Here is a 20,845-nt window from a genome sequence, read left to right on the forward strand (position 1 = left end):
GGCGGAAAGGTGTACATGCGTTCCATACTCCACTGTAGCTGAAATGCATCTCCTAGAGAGAATCTTCTTGAAAACTCCAATGCACAAACCGTTTCGACACTGGGCATTCGACGGTGGCAAAAAGATCCAGTTAGCATTCTCTCCACTACACAAGATGCCCAGTGCAACTTTGGGGTGCAACTGCCATTTGAGATATACCAGGCATACTTGACTGAGGTCATCAGCCCTTGCGTTTGAAGATCCCACCAGGTGGCTCACTATCAGGAAAATCTCCAGATGGACCAGCCAACCCTGGAGAGCAATGTCTACTGGCACTGCACTCCACCTTGCTTGTGGCAGTACCACATGGTGGTGGTATTATCTGTAAGAACTTGAATCAGCCTAAAAGGACAGCATTAAAGCCTCCACTGCCAGGCGAATAGGTTGCATGTCCAATAGACTGATATGGAGCTGGCTTTCCGCCGCAGATCAGTCATCTGAACTTCACCTCTCCCAGATTACCAGCACAACCCAGAAATGACAAATCATTCACCACCATTATTTCTAAGTGTGGCACATACAAGTGTCTGTTATTTGTCTAATTGCAGTGAAGCAGTCACCACTGCAGATCTCGTGCAGTCTCATGCTGGGACACTGCAGATGGCTCCTTTGGAAAATAGAACTCATACCTCTTGCAGTAAGATGAAAAGGGATACCTCTGAGACCTGCTCTGATGTGGGAGGAAGCAGGGGTGAGTCAGAAAGGAATGGACAACCATAGCCCTGCTGGACTATCCGGAGGACCCATATGTCAGGTGTGATGGATTGCCATACCTGGAGAAAATGGTGGATACTGCCTTTAGCAGGATAGATGTGCACCACTTAGGACAAACAAAAGCAGTTTAGAGGCTGTTGCTGCAGGGGAGGGGATCTGAGAAGAACTAGGTCCTTGGGAACCTGCATGGTGTCTGCCTGATCCCCCTACCCTGGCCACAAAAAAGAATGCGGTTGGGATTGAGGGGCCTTACACCGCATGTACATCAACTCCCTGTAATAGCCACTGACAGTCCAAAAATGAGGAAACTGTCTTGTAGGAAGTGAAAAGCTTAGAGAATGTGCTGTAGCTCAACTTTACTTAAAACGTTATACGGCAGAATCAACTTTCTCACCAAACAGGATCAATCAAAAACATATTATTAGGCGATTACTGCATATCTCCTGAAAACCCCATAATGCACATCCCTGCATAGTGCCGTAGCACCAGACTGGTGTCCTAACGGCAAGAATGGTCCACCTCGAAGCTGGGGAACTGGGTTCGAGTCTCGGCAGGGATGCTCAACTTACTGTGAATCTGAGCATCTCCCTGTACCTAAAAAAAATAATGTGTCCATCTGTAAGGCAACTGGTGCTCAAGTAAAGTGCTCTGATGCCTTCGGGTCGAGTTTGTGCTATATAAAACTCTCCCCGAAACACAGAAAAAAACAGCCTGCTCAAGCCATCATTCATAACCAGGTTGGCACAAATTACATATTTGGACGCATCCTAATCATCCTTAAAGGTTTAGGCTGGGAGCCCACCAGCAAGATCTCACTGGCTATGTCCCAGAAGGCGTGCATATAGCAGTCGAGTAGCCAAACTCCACTGACTGACCTCAAAGCCAAGCTGACGGATGAGACCATTTGTGTCCTGAACACCTCAATCTTCTTTGATTCCATGTAGGGTTACAATTTGGGTTCACCTAGCTAGTGCAAGCTAGAACCACCATACTCTCTGCAGTTGGATGCTGCGTCAAAAATCAGGGTCGCCTGGTGCTGGTCTGTGGTGCCTGGCCACCTCTCTATTCACTGGTGGGTAAGAGCAAACTTTAGACCATGTGCCCCATCAGAGCATCAGTGAGGGGTTCATTAAATGGGAGTAAGGATACAGACGAAGCAAGCTCAGGTTGCAAGACTTCCTTAAAGACATTAGTTTTAACTTCAACAGAAGGCAGCTGCAGTTCCTGGAGCTGAGCCGCACATTGAATCACCACAGCAAAGGGAGTGCTCTTTTCCACTGGAGGACCAAGAAGGGAACCACCACAGTGTCAGGGGCAATATTAAGTCCTCTGGCCATTTGTAAATCCATATATAAACTAATATCAGAGTGAGGGTAAATTATCCCCATCAACATAGTCCTATCTGGGTGGAGGCTAGCTCTAATCTGAATTGGAACCAAAAGGATAGTGGGACCTCTGAAGATGGGTCCACTTCTGTAAAGGTACAATATCAGAAGCAGACTGTACAGGAACAGGTTATGCCGGAATGGATTTAGTGTGTGAACTTGGTTGGGGTCCAGACGCATTTGGTTTGGGGTCCAGAGCCAGCAGTATCAGCATTAATGAAAGAGTAGTGTAGGTCTCAGAGTAGGAATGGGAGTCGGCACTGAATCTCGATGTGGAATCAAGGCAAGTTCTCGGGGTTCAAACGGCACAGATGACAGATCTGCAGACGCAACTCAAATAATGGCACTGCAGATCCTTGGGGCCCGAAGACACACCAGAGGGAGCTAGAAGAGTGCTAAAAACATGCAGTATGACCTCCGTAAAGGCCTCAACTTGCTGCAGTGTTGATGGCCCGGGGGATGGATTGGGAACAATTGTGGAATCGGCTCCTCAAGGGAGGATTGGAAGCAAGACCAATTGCCCTCTCAACTACTCATTAGAAAGAGAATGGCAGGATAGGGCTGAGTCTTCTTATGTTTCCTCTTGCTTTCTTCAATTCTGTACTGGAACTGGCCTCAAGAGAAGGTCAGGTTCTACTTTGTGGGTCAACTCTGAGCATCACTTACAGGAGGTCTGCGACTTCTTTAGATGTTTTGCATCTTGCAGCTTCGCTTCATGATCCAGGGTTGCGTTTGGGTGCATGAGAGCATACTTTCCACACGATTTGGAGTCATGCTCTGAGGCCAGACACCAAAGACACACATTGTGCAGGACTGCCATGGATATCTGCTTTCGGAAGTCTCAAGGTGGTTTGAACTCTGTAGTCTTCAGTGGGAACATGATTCTCTGGCACACTGAAATTCGATGTGAACGATGTCAAAAACCAATTTAAACAAAAGAGAGTGGAGGTCCTGATCTGTGTTTGAAGGTGTGGAAGTTAAGGAAGTAAAGTTGTGGAAGTTAAGGAAGTAAAGTAAGCGAGCAGGAGTGGTGCTTATATGTGGCTCCTTTCCCTGGGATGGAACAAAGCCAATGTAGAGTCGCACAGCACCAACTAGATTTGCGCAGGAGCACTGCTGTGAAAATATACAGAACCAATCAAGTGCCTAGGGATTTCCAAAAGGTGAGGGATCTGCATTTAAAAGTGTCCTTGCGATATTGTACTTATCCTCTGGGTGTCTGTCAACACTGGTTTCTAGCAAAACAAAAACATGAGGTACGGAATGGTGATCATTGTCAAACATTCACCCCCAGTCACAGAACTGGTTTAAATCTATCGTATTTTTGCTCACCATGCCACCCCAGTTTTGGACCTATTTATCGTGTTGTGTTTGCTATGTTCGTCCTAAATGGCCAAGGGTATGCGTGAACTTAGGTCCTGTGCTCACCGTGCCACTGGATTCAAACTAGACGGCTGATGAGGGGTGATACCCCGAAACCGGTTCCAGGATGCTTGTTTCCTGTCCGGGGAGGACCTGACTGGCAGTTCGGCTGGACCGTTCCCATGAGAAGCAGGGTCAAGACTGATCTGCAAATGGCTGGGTCCAAACTGGGGTGGCATAGTGAGCAAACGAACGATGGATTCAACCCAGATAGCTTGACTGTGGGTGAGAGGTTGAAAAGTTTTGAGCACTCCGTCATCTTGGCTCAATGTCAGCGGACTCGACAATTCTCGCCTCGGTGCCTACTCTAACCTGGGGTCCCACTCGGCAACTCTGGGCAATAGCTTGCCTAATCTCCACAACGGTCCCATCAACGCCGGGGATGCCTGGCTCCACCTTGGGGATTCCCAGTAGGGACCATCCCACAGGGAAAGCCAGGACGGGTTCCCCAGCGGTATACAGCGCCGGGACGCCCCTTTGCTGGGGCAGCTGTGCGCTTTACAAGTATACGACACACACATTGTGTTTACGATACTAGTTTCAAACCTGGTCCACGCTAGCTGGTGCCTTCTCCGCCCACATAGCACAGACTTCCCGGTTGGCCATTCTACATGACATCTCTGATGTACTTCCTGTACAAAAGTGCAGATGCATAACGACCTTCCTGGCGGTAGGAAAGTTCTGCATATTAGGCTGGGTCTGGTGGCTTAGTGGACTAATGCATTCACTGTAGGGGCCTGTGCTCAACCTCATGATCACAGGTTCAAATCCCGGTGGGTCGACTCAGCCTTTCATCCTTCTGAGTACAACTGAGTTGGGTAACAAACATCTATTATTCAGTGGCAAGATACCCCTGGGTAAACATGCACTTCACAAATAAACGTTATGTTATTACAACACTGGAGGAATTGCTGGCTGAATGCTCCAGAATTCTCCACTATGAAAAATCATGTATACAATTATTGATAATCTGGACACCTTTGAACAGGCATTGGATCCTCTTCTCGCAACGCCATAAGGCGACTGATGGCAGGCTGAAATGCACACTGTGTAGGTGTCCATGTGCAACGCTGTTACGAGCAGCTATTTGACTTCCAATGCCTGTGATAATGGATGTGTGGCTCTGCCCTTGCCTGGTACCCCCAAATCTATGCTCCTCCAAGCAGCACCTGCATTGACACTCTCACTCTGATAGTATTATCCTGCATTGAAGGTTAGTGGTCAACTGTGGATGTGGGCTTCCTGTTTTTCTAATAGCACCTGATCATGTTGCACTCATCTTTTGTCCGTTTATCCACACCCTCTTAGGACTACCACCCACCAACGTACATTACACACTAGGTGGACCTTTTTTTCTTCTTTTTTTTTTACATAAAAGTGTATTCTGGAAAGAATCTACGTTTTTATTGCACTGGTTTGTAGGTTCTGAATATATTCATTCCTATTGTACTTTTACACTTCACTATATTCCTGATGTTCCATAAAGGTGTTTTAGGTAAATGGTGCATACTAGACTGTGAAATTAAAATAAATATTGCCCCCCAAAAAATAATAATCACAATTCAGAACCTCCAAAGTGCTAAATCAGTTGTTCGCAGGTACTGAAACAAACATATGCAAATATTTGCCTGTCTGACTAAGAACTCAACCCAATCTTTTAACTTTAATAACACTTCAAAAACCCATTTTACTGCCTGTACTAGGATTAATTTGGACCTCTTGATATTCCCGGATATATTATATTGTAATATTAATATATACTGCCAGAATTGTGATCATTACAACATTTTAATGCTTATACATTTGCAGTCTTTATAAAGCACAGTAATTCCATCTTGGTGCAATAGCAAACCATTAAATACATTACATTTACTCTAAAGAAACGTCAGATATATTCAATGTTTTTATTTGCGTTAAAAGAACATTAACAGCTTTGCAAGAAAGCACACAATTGAAAAGTGAATAGAACATGTAAAACTATTTTATTCTGCAGATGACTGATAAAAATCAAAAGGGGGAGGGGGAATCCGAAAAAAATCAAGACCAGTGTGCAGATAAGCAGATAAGACATAATTACACAAGTCAGGGAACAGAATGAGGGCATGTGACCAACTTAGCAAACAAGTGTCCTAATGCTAAGGCCACACACCTGGGAAGTATGTTTAAGTTTTGTGTTTTAGGTGTAGCAAAAAGTTTGGCAAAACTATATCGCCATATAATGGCCACCGATTATCTTTGGCAGGACACCAACTAAGCTTAGTCACTAGTACTTCCCATTGCTGCTTTTCTGACACTGGTGACAGCTCTTTCCGGAGTGATGACCACATGGTTGAGTCAGGAAGTCAGCTACTATAAAAATAGGAAATGATTATGTTTTTTCACAGAACCACCTGTGTGGGTGTAGCAAGGCCAGAAGGCATTGCAAGGAATGTAAATTCTTAATTTGAGGATACAAAATTTGCAGGTGAGGTCTCAATGGTCTGTCGTTTTTCCACCGTAATGCTAGAGGATATTGTTTACCTATTAGAAACCTCTGCTGGCTGCATTCACCAAGTACCTATTCCCCCACCCCCTTTGCAGATACAGCCACTAGAGTGAATTCCCAATGGACCACAAGTGAAACGATAGGCTATTAGCCTAATGACATATGCTGAACAACGACAAGGTGATAATCAAACTGTACAGACACTCCAGTGTCACCCTTCGGCTGACAGGCAATGTTCGGTGCCCATCCCGCCCTCTCTTTTTCAAGACCCACAAGCCATGGCCTACTCCAAAAATGGCAACTGTCCCACAACTGCATTAAGATCTCTCTGCTAATTTGCTCAAGTGGAGAGAATACGAACCTCTCCGTCTGAGACGAGTGCTTATGGATATGGATAGCTGAGGGTTCAACTCCTCAAACCCCATTTGAGGAACGGTTAGGAGGAAAGGCAGGACTGGCAATAGGCACATAATCAAGCCTGTTAAAGAGTTTTATTTCAAAACCAACTGCAAACGTTGTCTTCTAAAATTAAGAGGGACAACAAAATGATGCTTCTAAAAGAACATGAACTCACAATAGTGAGGTGTGGTAGTTCATTAACAGCCTCTATTAAAGGCAGCAGTCCCAGCTAGTATCAGTAAGAGCATAAAGTTACCCACAATTAAGAAGGTGTTGATCTTCAAATGCAGAACCCCATATTAGACTTGGAGGCGCGCATTTTAAAGTCCATTTCCAAATTGACATCCACAAATCAATAGCAGTGTTTGCCCAGACCGTTTTTTCACTGTTTTTGTACAGTAACCAGCATACATTGCCTCTGTTAATCTGAGGTAGTAAGATTCCAGAAGTGTGCATCGCCACGGGACAGCTCTATCAAGTCCTTTTCCACTAGTTCAGCATCTTCAGGAAAGCGGTCAATGAATGACTGAACCAGGCCCGCTGCGCTGCCTTCATACTCCACCATTTCTGCTTCTGCACCTACGGACGGGGAATTTGGAGAAGTGGAAGAAGTTAGCAGTCTCATTTATTTTGGGAATAACATTTGAACGTGTATGTCAGAAGATTAGAATCAAGGAAGATGGATGTCAGATGTAGACCATTTAAAATAAGCCTTGCCTTCTTCCCACTGAAACCCCTCCAAAATCTGCTCTAATAGTACAACAATAAATGTGACACAGATTTATTCAGCCAACCTTACAGGCTGAAAAGGGCGAATTAAAGAGCTTCACTGAGACAAGGTATTTTTAATAACGATTCTGGCCTGCACTGGGAGTAGAATAGGCAGGAATTCGAAGGAAACACAAACCTTCAGAATCCCCCTTAGTGAATGCATTGATTTGCTTTCTTCTTCACCAGTCAATCAATCACTTCAATTGTCTGCCCCATTTCCAGCTCCTGAAGTGTAACCGATGAAAAAAAGTTACTTACCTGTAACTAAAGTTTTCCAGCTTTTATTTATTTCACAGAATCACATGCTTGAATTATTCCTCAACACCAGAATGGGAACTGCGTACACATACTCTCAAACAACATTGAAATAGCCATACACTACACGTAGCCTATTAACTTATTTTTTTGAACTATACAATCAGATGGGGGGGGGTTACACAGTGCTCCACATCCACCCCGAGGCGCAGTTGGTCCGATTGTCTAAGCAAATAATATTAAAAGGAGGCTTTAGAAGGAAAATCTTACTTCATCTGTGTAGGAAGCTGGCTTTTTATGTAGTGTACAATGTAGGAGTACACCATGCAAAACGTCCAGTTGACCCTTATTGGTTTACAGGGATTACTTTAATAATCCCAAGTGCTCTATTTGTGATAGTGTGGTCGAACAGCTTAAGGCTTACCAGAGGGGAGGGTTAAGTATTTGTTGCACACAGGGCTCAATAAATGAGACACATTCACAAAGAAATCTAAGACCAATTCAGAAAAATAACAGATCTTTATATAATTTTAGACACCTAGATCATTGGAATCAGGTAAGTACTTTTAGAGATAAGTATTTTTCAAATGCTCAAACAACAGTTTTGAGGTATGAGCCTTGAATGTGGTAATCTTATCCTATGGGAGAAACATAACCTGCATACATATACTCGAATGGTTCTTGAGTATACCTTTTAGGACTTAAGGTCCTTAGGGGCCAAGGTCCAAGAAACCACCAGCAGTTCGGTTTTACCTGCCCTGCTGTGTCTGGATGCAGAGGTGCTGGTCGCTTAGGTAGCCTCAAGCACTATGTGTTAAAGTTAATGGGAGGTTACCTGCAAGAAGAAAGTCTGAAAGTGGAGACAAGTCAGGCCAAACCCAAGGGGCTCGGCTCGGGAGGGTCTCTGGAGCAAGGGGATACCGTTGGTTTCCGTGAATCCAGGCTTGGGTGAAGAGGTATTTTGTCAGATGGGTCACTTGACTTAGAGGGTCTCAAGTTCGTGGGTTGACCGGAGGAGGGGGGAAAAACGAGAGAGACGGGCCACACTCTGAGACTGCCTCGTCAATCCGGAAGTCTCACGTCTGTAGGTCGGTTTTGGCAGCAGTAGTGTCTGGGCTGGACACTTAACATGCCTTGGTTGTGGCAAATGCTTTGGTATCCAAGGTATGGCTACTGTCAGGCTCCTGGAGGGTCTAGAGTCTCGAAACTCACTGACAGGGCTAACCTCCTAGAGCCACAGTGAATTCATCCTGGCAAGATGCCTGATGGCCAGCAAAAAGGAGTACCGGACAAGTGCAATTGGTGCCTGCAACAGCAGGGGAGTGGTTCCTCCACCAACAGGTAGAACCTGCAAGTTTATCGAAGTGCTGGACAGTCCTCCAAGGCTTTAGGAGGATGCACTGCTTTTGGGAGAGCCAGGTTGTTGCAACTGTTGAGGTACCAGCAGTGAGGCAGAGTTTTGCTCCAATTTCGGAGCAGGTCTTCTGTTCTTGCGGTGTGAGCTCTTCTTTGTCCTCCTGTTCCCAGGTAGACTAATCTGAATCTCTGGTGTCAAGGGGACCCCTAAATACTGATTTATGGGGTGTTAAGGGGAGTGTAGTGTAGTAGCCAATGGCCTACTTACCTCTAGGGTGACTAAACCCCTGTGTGTCCAATTTCTGTGGAAAGTGGAAATAATCCTGACCCAGAGTTCCTAATTTCATCAAATCCAAAATGGTGAAACCCTTTCTTGGCTGTCCACTTCAAGTGGCCCACTTTAGGCGTGTGCCTAGTCTGAAAGTGCAACACATCTACGATCTAATTTTCCCCCTGCTCTGGTGCCATTTGGGCCCAGGGCAAGGGGAGGAATTGCCAAGGTCTCAGGGGAAGATGTTGTTGCATATCAAAGGAGGTAGAGGCTTTGAAGCCTCTGGTCACGATATGCTAATTCACCACCTCTCCTGCTGGAGGAATATGTGATCACCTTCCATCGGAGCAGGCATTGTTTCTTACGTCTGAGAGAAGTGTCTCTCACCTGCAAGGGGTCCGAAACTAGTCTGTGGTGGAAAGCTGGAATATACCTGTCAGCCAGCACACTATGAGACCAGTATGTTTCAGGGGGCACCTCTAAGGTGCCCTCTGTGTGCACATCATAATACATCTAGTACTGCCATCAGTACAGATTTGTTAAGACAAGGTGACTGATACCACACACCATTAGGTTCAATAGAGCAATCATGCTGGGTAACTTGTGACCAGTACATGTCCTTAAGATGACTTCCTGATCACTTGCAATATCTAGTAATGAAACTAGACATGACAGGGGCATTTCTCCTCATGTAGATGTGCACTCACATATAGTATAAGGCACCCTGCCTTAGAGCTCTAAGACCTGCTGTAGGGGTGACATATATAGTATATGCAGTGCACATTGGCATGGCACACATTAAGTGTGCCATATCATGTTTTCAGGATCGCTTGAACCATTTCAAGCAGCCTGCAAGGGTCGTCTGCATGCAGTTTGTATATGGGTTCCTTAGGGTGGCATAATACATGCTGCAACTCGTAGAGACCCAAGTTCAAGTTCAAAAGCTTTTATTCGATTTGTACATACAAATCATACAAGCATAGACACAGTTGAAATATTAAAATCACAAAAAAAAAATAATCTTTCCTAAAGTAGGGAAAAAGTTAAAGTGCAGCAAGTAGAAGGTTTACATGCCTCTAAAGGTCAACACATCTTTTTATAAATTATACGACGTTCTTACATGGACTAACTGGGGATCAAATAGAAATTACTTACTAAGCATTTTCCGGGGATTGTACGTTAAAATTATTAAATAATCATTAAATACTGTGGGGCACTACGTAAATACCTTAATACAAACAATAATATAAAATTCAAAGAAGAATAGTCATATGTATACAGACAGGGATAATAACATTAATTTCATCATAAATAGACCCTGGCAGCTGTATAGCGCAAGTACAGACAGGTCAGTAAACAACATTAAAGAATAATACTTTTCCTGGCAGCTGTACATTTTAAGATAAAAGTAGCCAGGAAGAAACAAATCTCCTCGTTCGCTAATAAGGATAAAAATATCAGTGCTGATTGCGCAGTACTGATGTTATATTTAAGAAAAATTGGTTTAAGGTATTTGAGCCTAAAATACTTATAAAATTTACAAAATAGTAAAAAATGACAACTATTCTGACGAGAAATACCGTCACACGGACAAGGTGTGTTTGAACTAGTCTTTGTGCTTGGAAAAGCAACCAAGTGATGAACAATACCCAATCTGACCCGTGTTAAAACATACTGGTGGGAAGAGCGGGTCACAAATACAAGATAAGATTGTAGACCAGAGACTAAATTTAAATCTTTGTAAAATTTCAAAGTAGCAAGATTTCCAACAACTTTGTCTCGCTCGGCTTTACGAAAATTGAGAAATGTTATCTTAATCTCTTTTTTTGGAATAGATATAGCCTTTTCCGGCTCACGAAATACATTGATGTTGAACAAAAGTAGATACCAGTGATGAATGTATCTTAACCATGATACCCGTGAGGAATGGTCCAAACCTATACAGTCAAGGATAATATCCTGAGTAAAGCGTGTCTCCGGTTTTACCCAAATAGATCGCCACAATAAAAGTGGCCGAACTGCTGCTAGGTCAGAGATGTACTCAATCCCGACTTCGTCATGGATCAACTGTATGGAGGCGGAAGGGGGAACACATAATAACCTCCTTAAGAATTTGTTTTCCTCCTTCTGCAGAAGAGTACCCCCACAGTGACCCCACACCCCTGCCCCATATAGAGCAGAGGAAACACAGCATACATTATATATGTTCATCATATCATAGATACTTCGTGAGCCGAGTTTAGAAGCAAAACGAAAAATGCTACTAGTGGACCGTAACATTTTTGTTTTTACAGCATCAAATTCCGCCTGCCAAGACCCACTGTTACTATATGTTATTCCCAAATAACAAAAAGATTTAACGGGGGTCAGCTTTTCCTTATCTAGGAAGAAAGTATGTTTTACCTGCTTGGCCGCTTGTCCACATGACATCACGTATGTCTTAGCTTTATTCACACGAAGCCGCCTAGCTTGTATAAACTGCGCGAAGTTATCAATAAGGCGCTGTAGGCCCAACTGTGTTCGAGATAAAAGAACAGCGTCATCCGCATATAATAACAGCGGAACAGGTTTGCCACCGATCAGGGGGGCATCTGCTAAAATATTGGTCAGGGATCGGTCTACACCATTAATAAAAAGGGAAAATAAAAGCGGGGCTAAAACGCAACCCTGACGGATGCCCCGAGACACTTTAAAAAATGGGGTACATTCGCCAAGGGTACCATAACGGACTTTACATGAAAGTTTTTCGTATAGTCTAGCTAAAAAATACACTATTTCCCTTGGTGCCCCTGCTTCGAGCAGAACCTCCCAAAGAATACTATGGTTAACCAAATCAAAAGCGCTGCTCAAATCAGCAAAGCATAAAAAAAGGTTGCCACTTTTAGCCACAGTATATTTACTGATTAAAAGGTCCAGATTTACGCATTGGTCCAGTGTACCCAGACCTTTGCGGAAACCATATTGGACCACATTTTAGTACCAATACCCTAGGTACCAGGGGTACCTTTTACTATGAACGTATAGTGGTCCTTCCCAAGAGGGTTACAATTATACATTTACATTGTTTTAAGGGAAAGAGCACAGGCATTGTGGGCCAGGGACCCAGTCCACTTTCAGTCAAAAAGCATCAGTACTAGGGCAAAAAGTGGGAGTGACCATGTCAAAAAGGACACATTTGAAGGCGCACAGAGTGCTCTGATCGCGGCAGATCTATGACTGGCGCAGGACTTGGAGCTGCGGCTGCTGAGGTGAGAACTGTGTCTGGGGGTGGGTGGACGTCTAGGTCGCAAAGGCCCTGCAAGAAAAACCCCGTTCACTTCGCTGCGCATGGCTGGGGCAAGTGTGGTGCAAGGGCCTATCCAGACTCTGAGTCTGTATGGCCCTGCAGTGGGTGGAGTGCGGCGGAGGAGTAGATGGGACCTACTGCTATTTGATTTTGCTTGCAGCAACGGGCTGCAGCAGATAGATCGACTGCGCGAGTGTGTGCTGGCCCGGCCCCTGGTGGAACAAGCTTGGGGCTTGATATTCATCTGCCTGACGCTAGGCCAGAGTGTGCTTATCTCCCATTCTTTGATGCCTGGAGTTGGAGCCTGCCTGGCTTCACTGTACCGGTCTGGGAAAGAGATGGGGCATCGATTGTGTTCGTGGAACCGGGTGCCCTTCCGGGAACTGGGGGCAGAGTGGGTGTCATGGGCTCCCATTGTTGTGTGAGATCCTGGGCTGCGGTATCGTGACATCCAAGGCTGCGACAGGGACCAGGACCATAAATGATACATTGTGGTTCTCCCATGCTACACGCCGCCCCCTGCTTGGACCTAGAGGATTTCTAGATGAATGTGAATATCACTGTGGACAGGTCTCTTGGGCTACAGTTCTAAATGTGTCTGTCACTGCATATGTTCATCTGAGTCTAACCCCGATTGATGTGTGGCCTAAAGTCGGAGCTGGACAATCTAATCCTCAGCGCAAGACACCGTTAGAGGGTCTGCGCTGCAGTTAGTCCTCTGGTTGTGGAAGTGGCCCCAGTGCAGGTTAAGGCTGAGGATAAGCTGAGGTTGTTGCGGCCGTCATAGGGGAACCTTCATGCCGATGTCCCGGGCTGCCTCTAGCTACAAGTGGTACCAGAGTGGAGATGCTCACAGACTACTGCTCGTGAGACCCCTGGGAGATACATGAGGGGGTCTGGCACGTCAAGCCCACTGAAGATTTCAGAATACCTTTCTAGACGAACGATGGCATGACAGTCTAGCCAGGTCTACAGAAAAACATCTCAGTGCTGCGGGAAAACAGGGCACTATAGCTCAGTTTACCAATGTTGGTGTGGGGCCTGCGGAGCTGGCGGGGGCTCCTGGGCCTGGCCCTGATATGCAGTGCTGCTGGCGGCCATTACACAATCCCATGACATGTGGGACGCCAAGATGGGAGCAGCTGGAACTGATGTTAGTCTGCTGAGACAGGACCTTCGCTTTAGGAGGCCTCCACTGGGGACGGAAGCCGGCGCCGCGAGGGCTCTGACCAGGACATCCGAGCAAACAACAGTTTTATTCGCCGTTCACACAGGGACTCTGGCTTCAGCTGCCGGTAGAAGTCTCATTCGGCAGAGTCATGGTGCTGGCCCAAGCACCACATACAGATCTTGTGTGGATCAATCGCCGACATCTGCCGCAAACAGGACGCACACGTTTTGAAGCCCGCAGGCATCGGCACATTGTTCAAAACGCGAAAGGCGTCGCAAAGGTCTGAAAACAGGCCAGAGGAACTGCTTAACTCCGGATCTGCGTTGGGACGCGGAAAAGAAGAAAAACTGACATCAGCACGCTGAGGGGGTCTTATATGGCTCCATTGACATCACTTCCGTCGTCGACGTCAGGACGGAGCCGGGCGACACCGCCCTCGGCGTGCAGAGGTACTGCTGGGGGAAAAAGGTTTCCGGATCCAGTCTGACGCCTGGGGATATTCTAAGTTAAGGAATCTGCTGCTTGATGTCTCTATCAGATCACTGGCACATCAACACAGGGGACCTCCAACTGGAACGTCCAAGATTTGCGTTTAAACAGACGCAAAACTTGAGGGACCTCTTAGTACATACAAGACCACAGACCAAGCACGCTACTTACCAAACCACTCTCTGGTGGCTCCCAGAGGTGAAGGGACATTACCGATGTGGACCCTGAAATGTATGTAGCCTTACCACCCACACTAAGGAACTCCAACTGGGCGACATAATAAGGACCCAACGCAAACATACAAAGTGTAACACTAAGAATTGCGTGTACCTTATGAAGTGCCCATGTAACCTCCTTTACGTGGGTATGACAACACGCCAGGTCAGGATCAAAATCAACAAGCATAAAAGTAACAAAAGATGTGGTCTAAACACAACCAAGATGAATACACACTTCATTGAAAAACAACACACAACAGAACAGCTCCATTGGACCACACTGTTCCGGAAAAAAACAAAGATGGGCCCACAAGCTACGAACCAATGTACGGGGACTCAACGAGGAGATTCCCTGGATTGAACTTCAATGAGCCTCCGAACTGTATGCACTGCTCTCTAGGCCCCTCAGGAACCAGTTATATGGCCACTTCGCCCTAAGATGTAGACACGACCACCTCTGACATAACAGCTCTGCGCTATCTGCCTCTTGTTTGTTTTCCAATACAATCAACATTATAACAAAAACTATGTTTATTCTGTGATTGTTTAAACCCCGTTCCTTTATCATTACGTTCCCCATGACGTTATGCATAGTTATCACAAGGGACAGTACATACTACATGTGCAGACTACTTGCCGGGCATCCTACGTAGAGTACTCCATTCTACTTGATAGAGGGCACTACTAACCTGTGATCACAATAATATACACTATTATAATGGCTTTCTTAGGCCATCTGCAATGGAGACATCAGTGAGGCATGTATATCGCTTGACACCTTGCAGAGTAGTGTTCCGAATACAACATAGTATACTGGACGGTGATGCACCATCGATATTCATTACCCCAGACACTTTACAGACACTAGTGTATGGTTAAACTACATTTAAAGATGGCGACCACAGTAGCGCTGACATACACAATAGGCCCACCCCTGCATTTGCCCAACCTAATACGGCGCCTGTACATGCTCAGATGCACTCAGTGCAACCAGCACAGGATTCAACAACAAATGGGAGGTGAATATGCCCACACGCCGGTTTCCGCACCGCTACTTAAAACACAGAGGTGTTCACATTTCAGCCTCAGCCGAAACGGCGTGAGGTTGGGTAGGTAACCGGGCCACACAAACCTACAAGAAACTGTAAGTACTACCCCGCCGCCATAACGCCTGCATTGCAACCCGATAGCACGGCTGCATGCGCTCCGCTACCTTTGTTTACCTTACCTGATGCCATAGCTCCTCATAAAAGGTCCCGAGGATATCCACAGCCGCATCTCATGGGGCAATTTCCTCTTAATATCTAGGTAAGCTCAAAACGATGATTGAAACGCTTTTGTGTACACACTGACCTGAGGTTTGCCATCAACGGTGCTACCTAGTTTAGACGATGTGAAAACACTTACCTACTTTGGCAGCGATCAAGTGCTTTACTTACAATCTATGTGCTTTTGTGTCTTTTTCACAAAATTGAAATTGTGCCCTGAGCACCATTATATGACCGTCCGTCTTGTATTGTCACTACATGTCCATAGCCGCGTTTTGATCCACTATCTGGACATTCACCATAGACGATAATATACTACGTGCACCTGGTGCATCAATGGAAACCCAGGTTCACGCTTGTTTTTAAGGACTACTCTTAATGGAGAGTATGGATGCATTAACTACGCTTACCTTCTCTTGCTTTCTTCTTTTTTGTCATTCCAGAATACTGTATCAACCTTTAGTGGCACTACATTAACGTATATAGGCCACTCACTTTTACCTTTTTTATACAGCACTCTTTTCGATCCTGAAGAAGCACTTCGGCTCTCCTCCTGAGACCAATAGGAAGCACGAAACACGATGACCACCAAACATGTCCATTAGGGCCATTATCTCCCTCTGAGCAGCACAACCTTTTTGGTTTTTAATGTTGGCAGATGGATATTTTTTCTAATAAATCGTTGAGCCACCCCTCCAGCCATCTTTCACATTTCACTTTAGGACTTCGCTGCCACTTCCACCCATGGCTTTATCCTGAAAAGATCTCCGACAAAGCGACTCTTCGGGGGACCCGTAGGGCATTGCAGCGCCGGCCCGACGAGGAGCATTGCCCAATGATGAAGTATGACATTCTTCAAGGTGTGTGAGGGCACCAAGATCAGGACACACGATCCCCAAGTACCACAGTATTAGGAGTACTTTAGTCTTTCTCTCTACATAGGAACAGTTACTCTTGTGGGATTAAGTCAATAATTTATCAGCCGTTCAATTGAGTCGACCATACAGACATTTAGTGACAATATACAGATGTTATCACCTCAAAATCATAAGGGACTTCATAAAAATCTGGTTGAACGGGACTTCTCTCCATGGTATGAATGATAAGAGATGTGGCGATGTAGGTTGTTGTGGAGGTGGTGGTGGTAAAGGAGGTGGAGTAGGAAGAGCAGGAAGGTGTCAGAGGTAGAGGGCTGGTGCCCCGGTCATGTCTTTTCTAGATCTTAGAAGGTGGTTGTGACTCCATTGTTAACTGTTCCTCAAAGGTAAGCTGTCTTTTTCGAGGGACTGCTGAATCTCAGGTGAAGGCTTAGTGACGATTTAGCCTGTGGATGCATACATATGCACCACTGGAGAGCATCCAGTTCCTGCTGAAGGCGTTCAAGCATAGGTTGTGGAACATCAGAGTCTGCTATTGATGGGCGACTGAGCTGTGTTGGTTGTTTGAGCCTCAAAGTCACTTTAGATGCTGGTGCGTGTTTCGGCGCCAAAGGTGTTTTCCCCATAGAAGCATCTTTGGTTCCGAAGGTGTTTTCCTCATCGCAGCACCTTTCGACTCCGAACTAGGTTTCGATGTTGGCTGGACCCCGAGGCAGTTTTCAATGTAGATGGATGTTTTGACTCTGAAATGTGTCTTGATGCCACCCTACCAGAGGACATCAATGAAGGTATTGGCATCGAAGAACGGTTGGTTTTGGGGCGCTGACTTGGTGCAGGATCCAAAGTCAGCCCCAAAGCTTTCAATCGGTAATGGCCATGAAAGCCCGGTGGAAGCAGAAGGGCAGTGAATGCCATGTTGGGAAGCAGTACTCACTGCATGTATGTCATGTAGTTTGAATGAAGACTGTTGTGGAATCGAATCCTCAGACAGTGATTCTGGTTCTGGGCTGAAGGCTATGACATGCCCAGCATCAATATCCTCATCGACATTTCCTGGTCTCTTTGTAGCTGAATGGCGTGTCGTGCGAGGCATTGGTCCGACGATTATGAATAGTTTTCTTGGATCTGAAGCCAAGGAAAGTTGAACCAGAAGCCTGAGGAAAGGCACAAATTGCACACTTCTTGCTGGTCTATCCACAAGTACAGGCAATGGCACTGTGGACAGTATCTGAAAGGAGTGTTTTCCATGATGTTGCAACCATTTTCGAAGACGAGCAAAGCTGAAGAGGGCCCAGCCGGGACAGCGCCCGAGGAGATCGATCGCAACACTGAATGTTCGACTGCGATGTAAAAACAGGTACACAGACTGTTGGCGTATCAGAAATGGAGAAACGAGAGGCCCCGACAAATGTTGCCACACAGCATTGACCAAGAACCTCGACGAGGTACGGCTGAACCCGATGGCAGAAGAAAACAATCTATGTAGTTGATGTTCATGTACAATACTACCAAAGGGCAAGACCTCTGGAGTAGTTCTATGGATTACCCTGTCCTTGTGCAACTGAATGAATGATTTGAGCAAAGACTCAGAAGAGCATAGAAAGTTCCTAGAGGGGTCAAGAGCCATAAGTTGGCTATATGCCCAAGGGAACAAAGGGTAAAATTGAATCCGGTGGCAGGTTTCTGGGCAGGGGACCAGGTGTGGGTAAATGCTGCGAAAGCTGCCATACACCATTGGCTGATGCCCCCAGTTCGCCTGCCTTGAATGGGCCAATTGGGCTAGGGGGGCTGCTTCACAACTTGAGTTGCAAGTGGTTGTAGTAGCACAATCTAGACAGCAGAGGCAAACTGCTCTTGATTCACAGGCCTGGCTGGGGTTCGAGGTCACCGCAGGAGCTGGGCACTCTGTCTGATTTCAGGCCACTTGACGATGGGAGCAAAAGAGCTCAAAGAGGGAGAGAGATAGCAGAGTATCTTTGTGGTACACATGAAAGTCCATGGGGCCACAATATAGCAATAGGGCAGAGCATGGGGTTCCATAAGCAAGAAACTGTGTGCAGCACCTTTGCGGTGGTCAAAACATGTGCAACAGCAGTGTGGTCAACATCAGAGAGCGCATGAACAGCAGGCAAGCCACAGCACATTGCCTTCTAAGCGTTTTTAATTTTTCCATATTGCCAACATGCTGCTTGTCAGATTGCCAACCAGAGTAGCAAAAGAAATAGAGGCCTGGGGGGTGGACTAATATAGAGGCGAACAATGAAAAAGGCAGGAATGAAAGGAGAAGACGGCATGCAGACATTAATACAGCAAGCAAGGCTGCCGCCAGATAAATGACTGGGCCTGGTTCATTCAGCAAGTCCTAGTATAAGGGCACAGGGTACCAGCAGGAAGGCAAAGCTAGAACTAAGTGTCACCAGGAGTGATCAGAAGCAGCAACAGCAGCGGGGAAAGCAAAAACAAGGCTCCGCGCAGCTAAGACGGCTCGTACAGAAACCCAGAATACAAGAGAAAAGGGGTGAGAGACCCAGCACCTGAAGCCTCAATGGCAGCATACAGTCAAGGTCCCTCAGAGCAGTGAAGGAACACCAGAACCTTTGTATGCTAAGAACGAAGTGCGGCAGAGGGCAGGCAGCAGGCTATCAATCTAATTTGGGGATAGGGGGCACCAAGCTGGGTCTGAGGTAGCAGCGTGCTGACATATATTAGTGATTTGTTACACAGTTGGGCATGCCAAGGGGTATGGTTTGTGGGCAAGCCAGCCTGAAACAGATGGGTGAAGGTAAGATGGAATTTGGGACCGGTGGGCAGGGAGCCCCACACCCACCGGAAACAGACAGCGCAGCAGCAAAGGGGCCAGGACATTGTGCAGCAGGCTCATCTCATTGCGCAGAGAGGGCACTCAATCGCAATGTTTGGGGGACCCTTCACCCATGCAGGCAGTCAACACATAGTTATGCTCAGCACAACTCTCTGGGGAGCAATCGATTTGGCCCAGAGCACGGCTCAGTCTATTGCACCTCACCTTCCATCTCTCCCAAAGCAGCCTTTAACAGTAACAGGTTGGTGCCTGATCAAGTATCAGTTACTCATGGGGAAGCCGCACAACTACACAGGCACCAATTGGTCCCTGGAATACAGTGGCAGCAGGTTTAACCAGGCAGGGATGGCCATGAGCAGGAATGTGGGGCACAACCCATACCAAAGGTAGTAGCAGGTACAGATGGGTCCCATCATTCTTTAGAGCGGGCAATTTGGAGGCCCATAGGTGACTATGAGTGGCAGTCAGCCAGTATCTTCACAGGCAGGTGTGAATCCAAGATGGCCTTGTGCACCAGTAGAGGGAATGGAGCGCACACTATAGGTCAGGGTGCACATGCATACCAGGGCGGTGTGGCACCTACTGTCAAGAGGGCGAAGGGTTATGCAGCAGTGGGCATAGGTCGCAGAGAGCCATGGCTTGGAGTGCATGCAAACCTAAGCATTGCAGGCCAGTCTGCAAGCGCGTAAATGAGGACTATGCCGGGTGACTGATCGAGGTGGCCAAGATGGCAAGACTAGCCAGGTTCGGACTGGGACAGAAAATAGGCAGTGTACCAAAATAAAAGTGGCCTTCATTAGCCAATCAGGTAGCTAAAAATGTGGCCCATATTGGCAATTTGAGATAGTTTTGAACTTGTATAGATGCACTGTATAAAGTGTTATGCAAGGTATGAAAGAATACATTGTTTTGAGTTTGTTGCAGGCAATGTTTGTTTGAATATCAGGGATATCAACAGTAAAATCGATTCAGTAGGCCATAAAATGGTCTCACAACCATCAAAAAGGCCCACATATTGACCTGTCTGACCAGCCCTACAGGCACTGCCCGATTGCCCTATATGCCAGTCCAACCCTGCGACTAGCCATCTCTTTCAAATAAAACCTAGACAGCAAACAAACTAAATTGGCAGTATGCCACAGGGTGGTAGCTCCACCTACCACGCATTTGCCGTCACGTCAGCATTAGATGCACTTGCTCTCCTTGTCTGGCAGGGGCAGAAGTGGCATCACCCTTGCTTGAGCTGAAACCCACTTACGCACTATGTGCACGACCAGGGAGTATGGGGAAGATTGGTTCACGGATGTAGAGTAGCTTTGAACAACGTCTGTACCAGTTTTTTGACAACCTTTTGTAGGTAAGCGCCCTCTTTTTGCATGGCTGCCCCCACGTTTTGTCAAATGGCTGATGTACTTCGACTGAGTATGCCCTGGGTTCCTGTCAAACAGGTACCCAGGGCCTATGTTCTTTCCCTAAAAACTGCATTAAGACAAAACTCAATTGACACTCTTTGGACACATGTCAGTTCCTTGTAAAAGGTACCACAGGTACCAGGGCACTGTGGTCAAGGAAGGCCTCTAAGAGCTGCAGCACTTGTTGTGCCACCCTTACAGGCCT

General features: G+C 46.3%; 1 protein-coding gene across 2 annotated transcripts in view; it reads right to left on the bottom strand.

Moving 5' to 3' along the window:
* Nucleotides 1-5,450: 5,450 nt before the first annotated feature.
* Nucleotides 5,451-20,845, bottom strand: part of DPP3 (dipeptidyl peptidase 3) — a 468,907-nt gene continuing 453,512 nt past the window's right edge. For both annotated transcript variants that reach the window (XM_078660787.1, XM_078660788.1), the window contains exon 18: nucleotides 5,451-7,023. In XM_078660787.1, the coding sequence (XP_078516913.1) occupies nucleotides 6,866-7,023 (158 nt within the window). In that variant the 3' untranslated portion in view covers nucleotides 5,451-6,865. The remainder of the gene's footprint in view (nucleotides 7,024-20,845) is intronic.

This window comes from Lissotriton helveticus, chromosome 9 (genome assembly GCF_964261635.1).
Source record: "Lissotriton helveticus chromosome 9, aLisHel1.1, whole genome shotgun sequence".
NCBI lineage: Eukaryota > Metazoa > Chordata > Amphibia > Caudata > Salamandridae > Lissotriton > Lissotriton helveticus.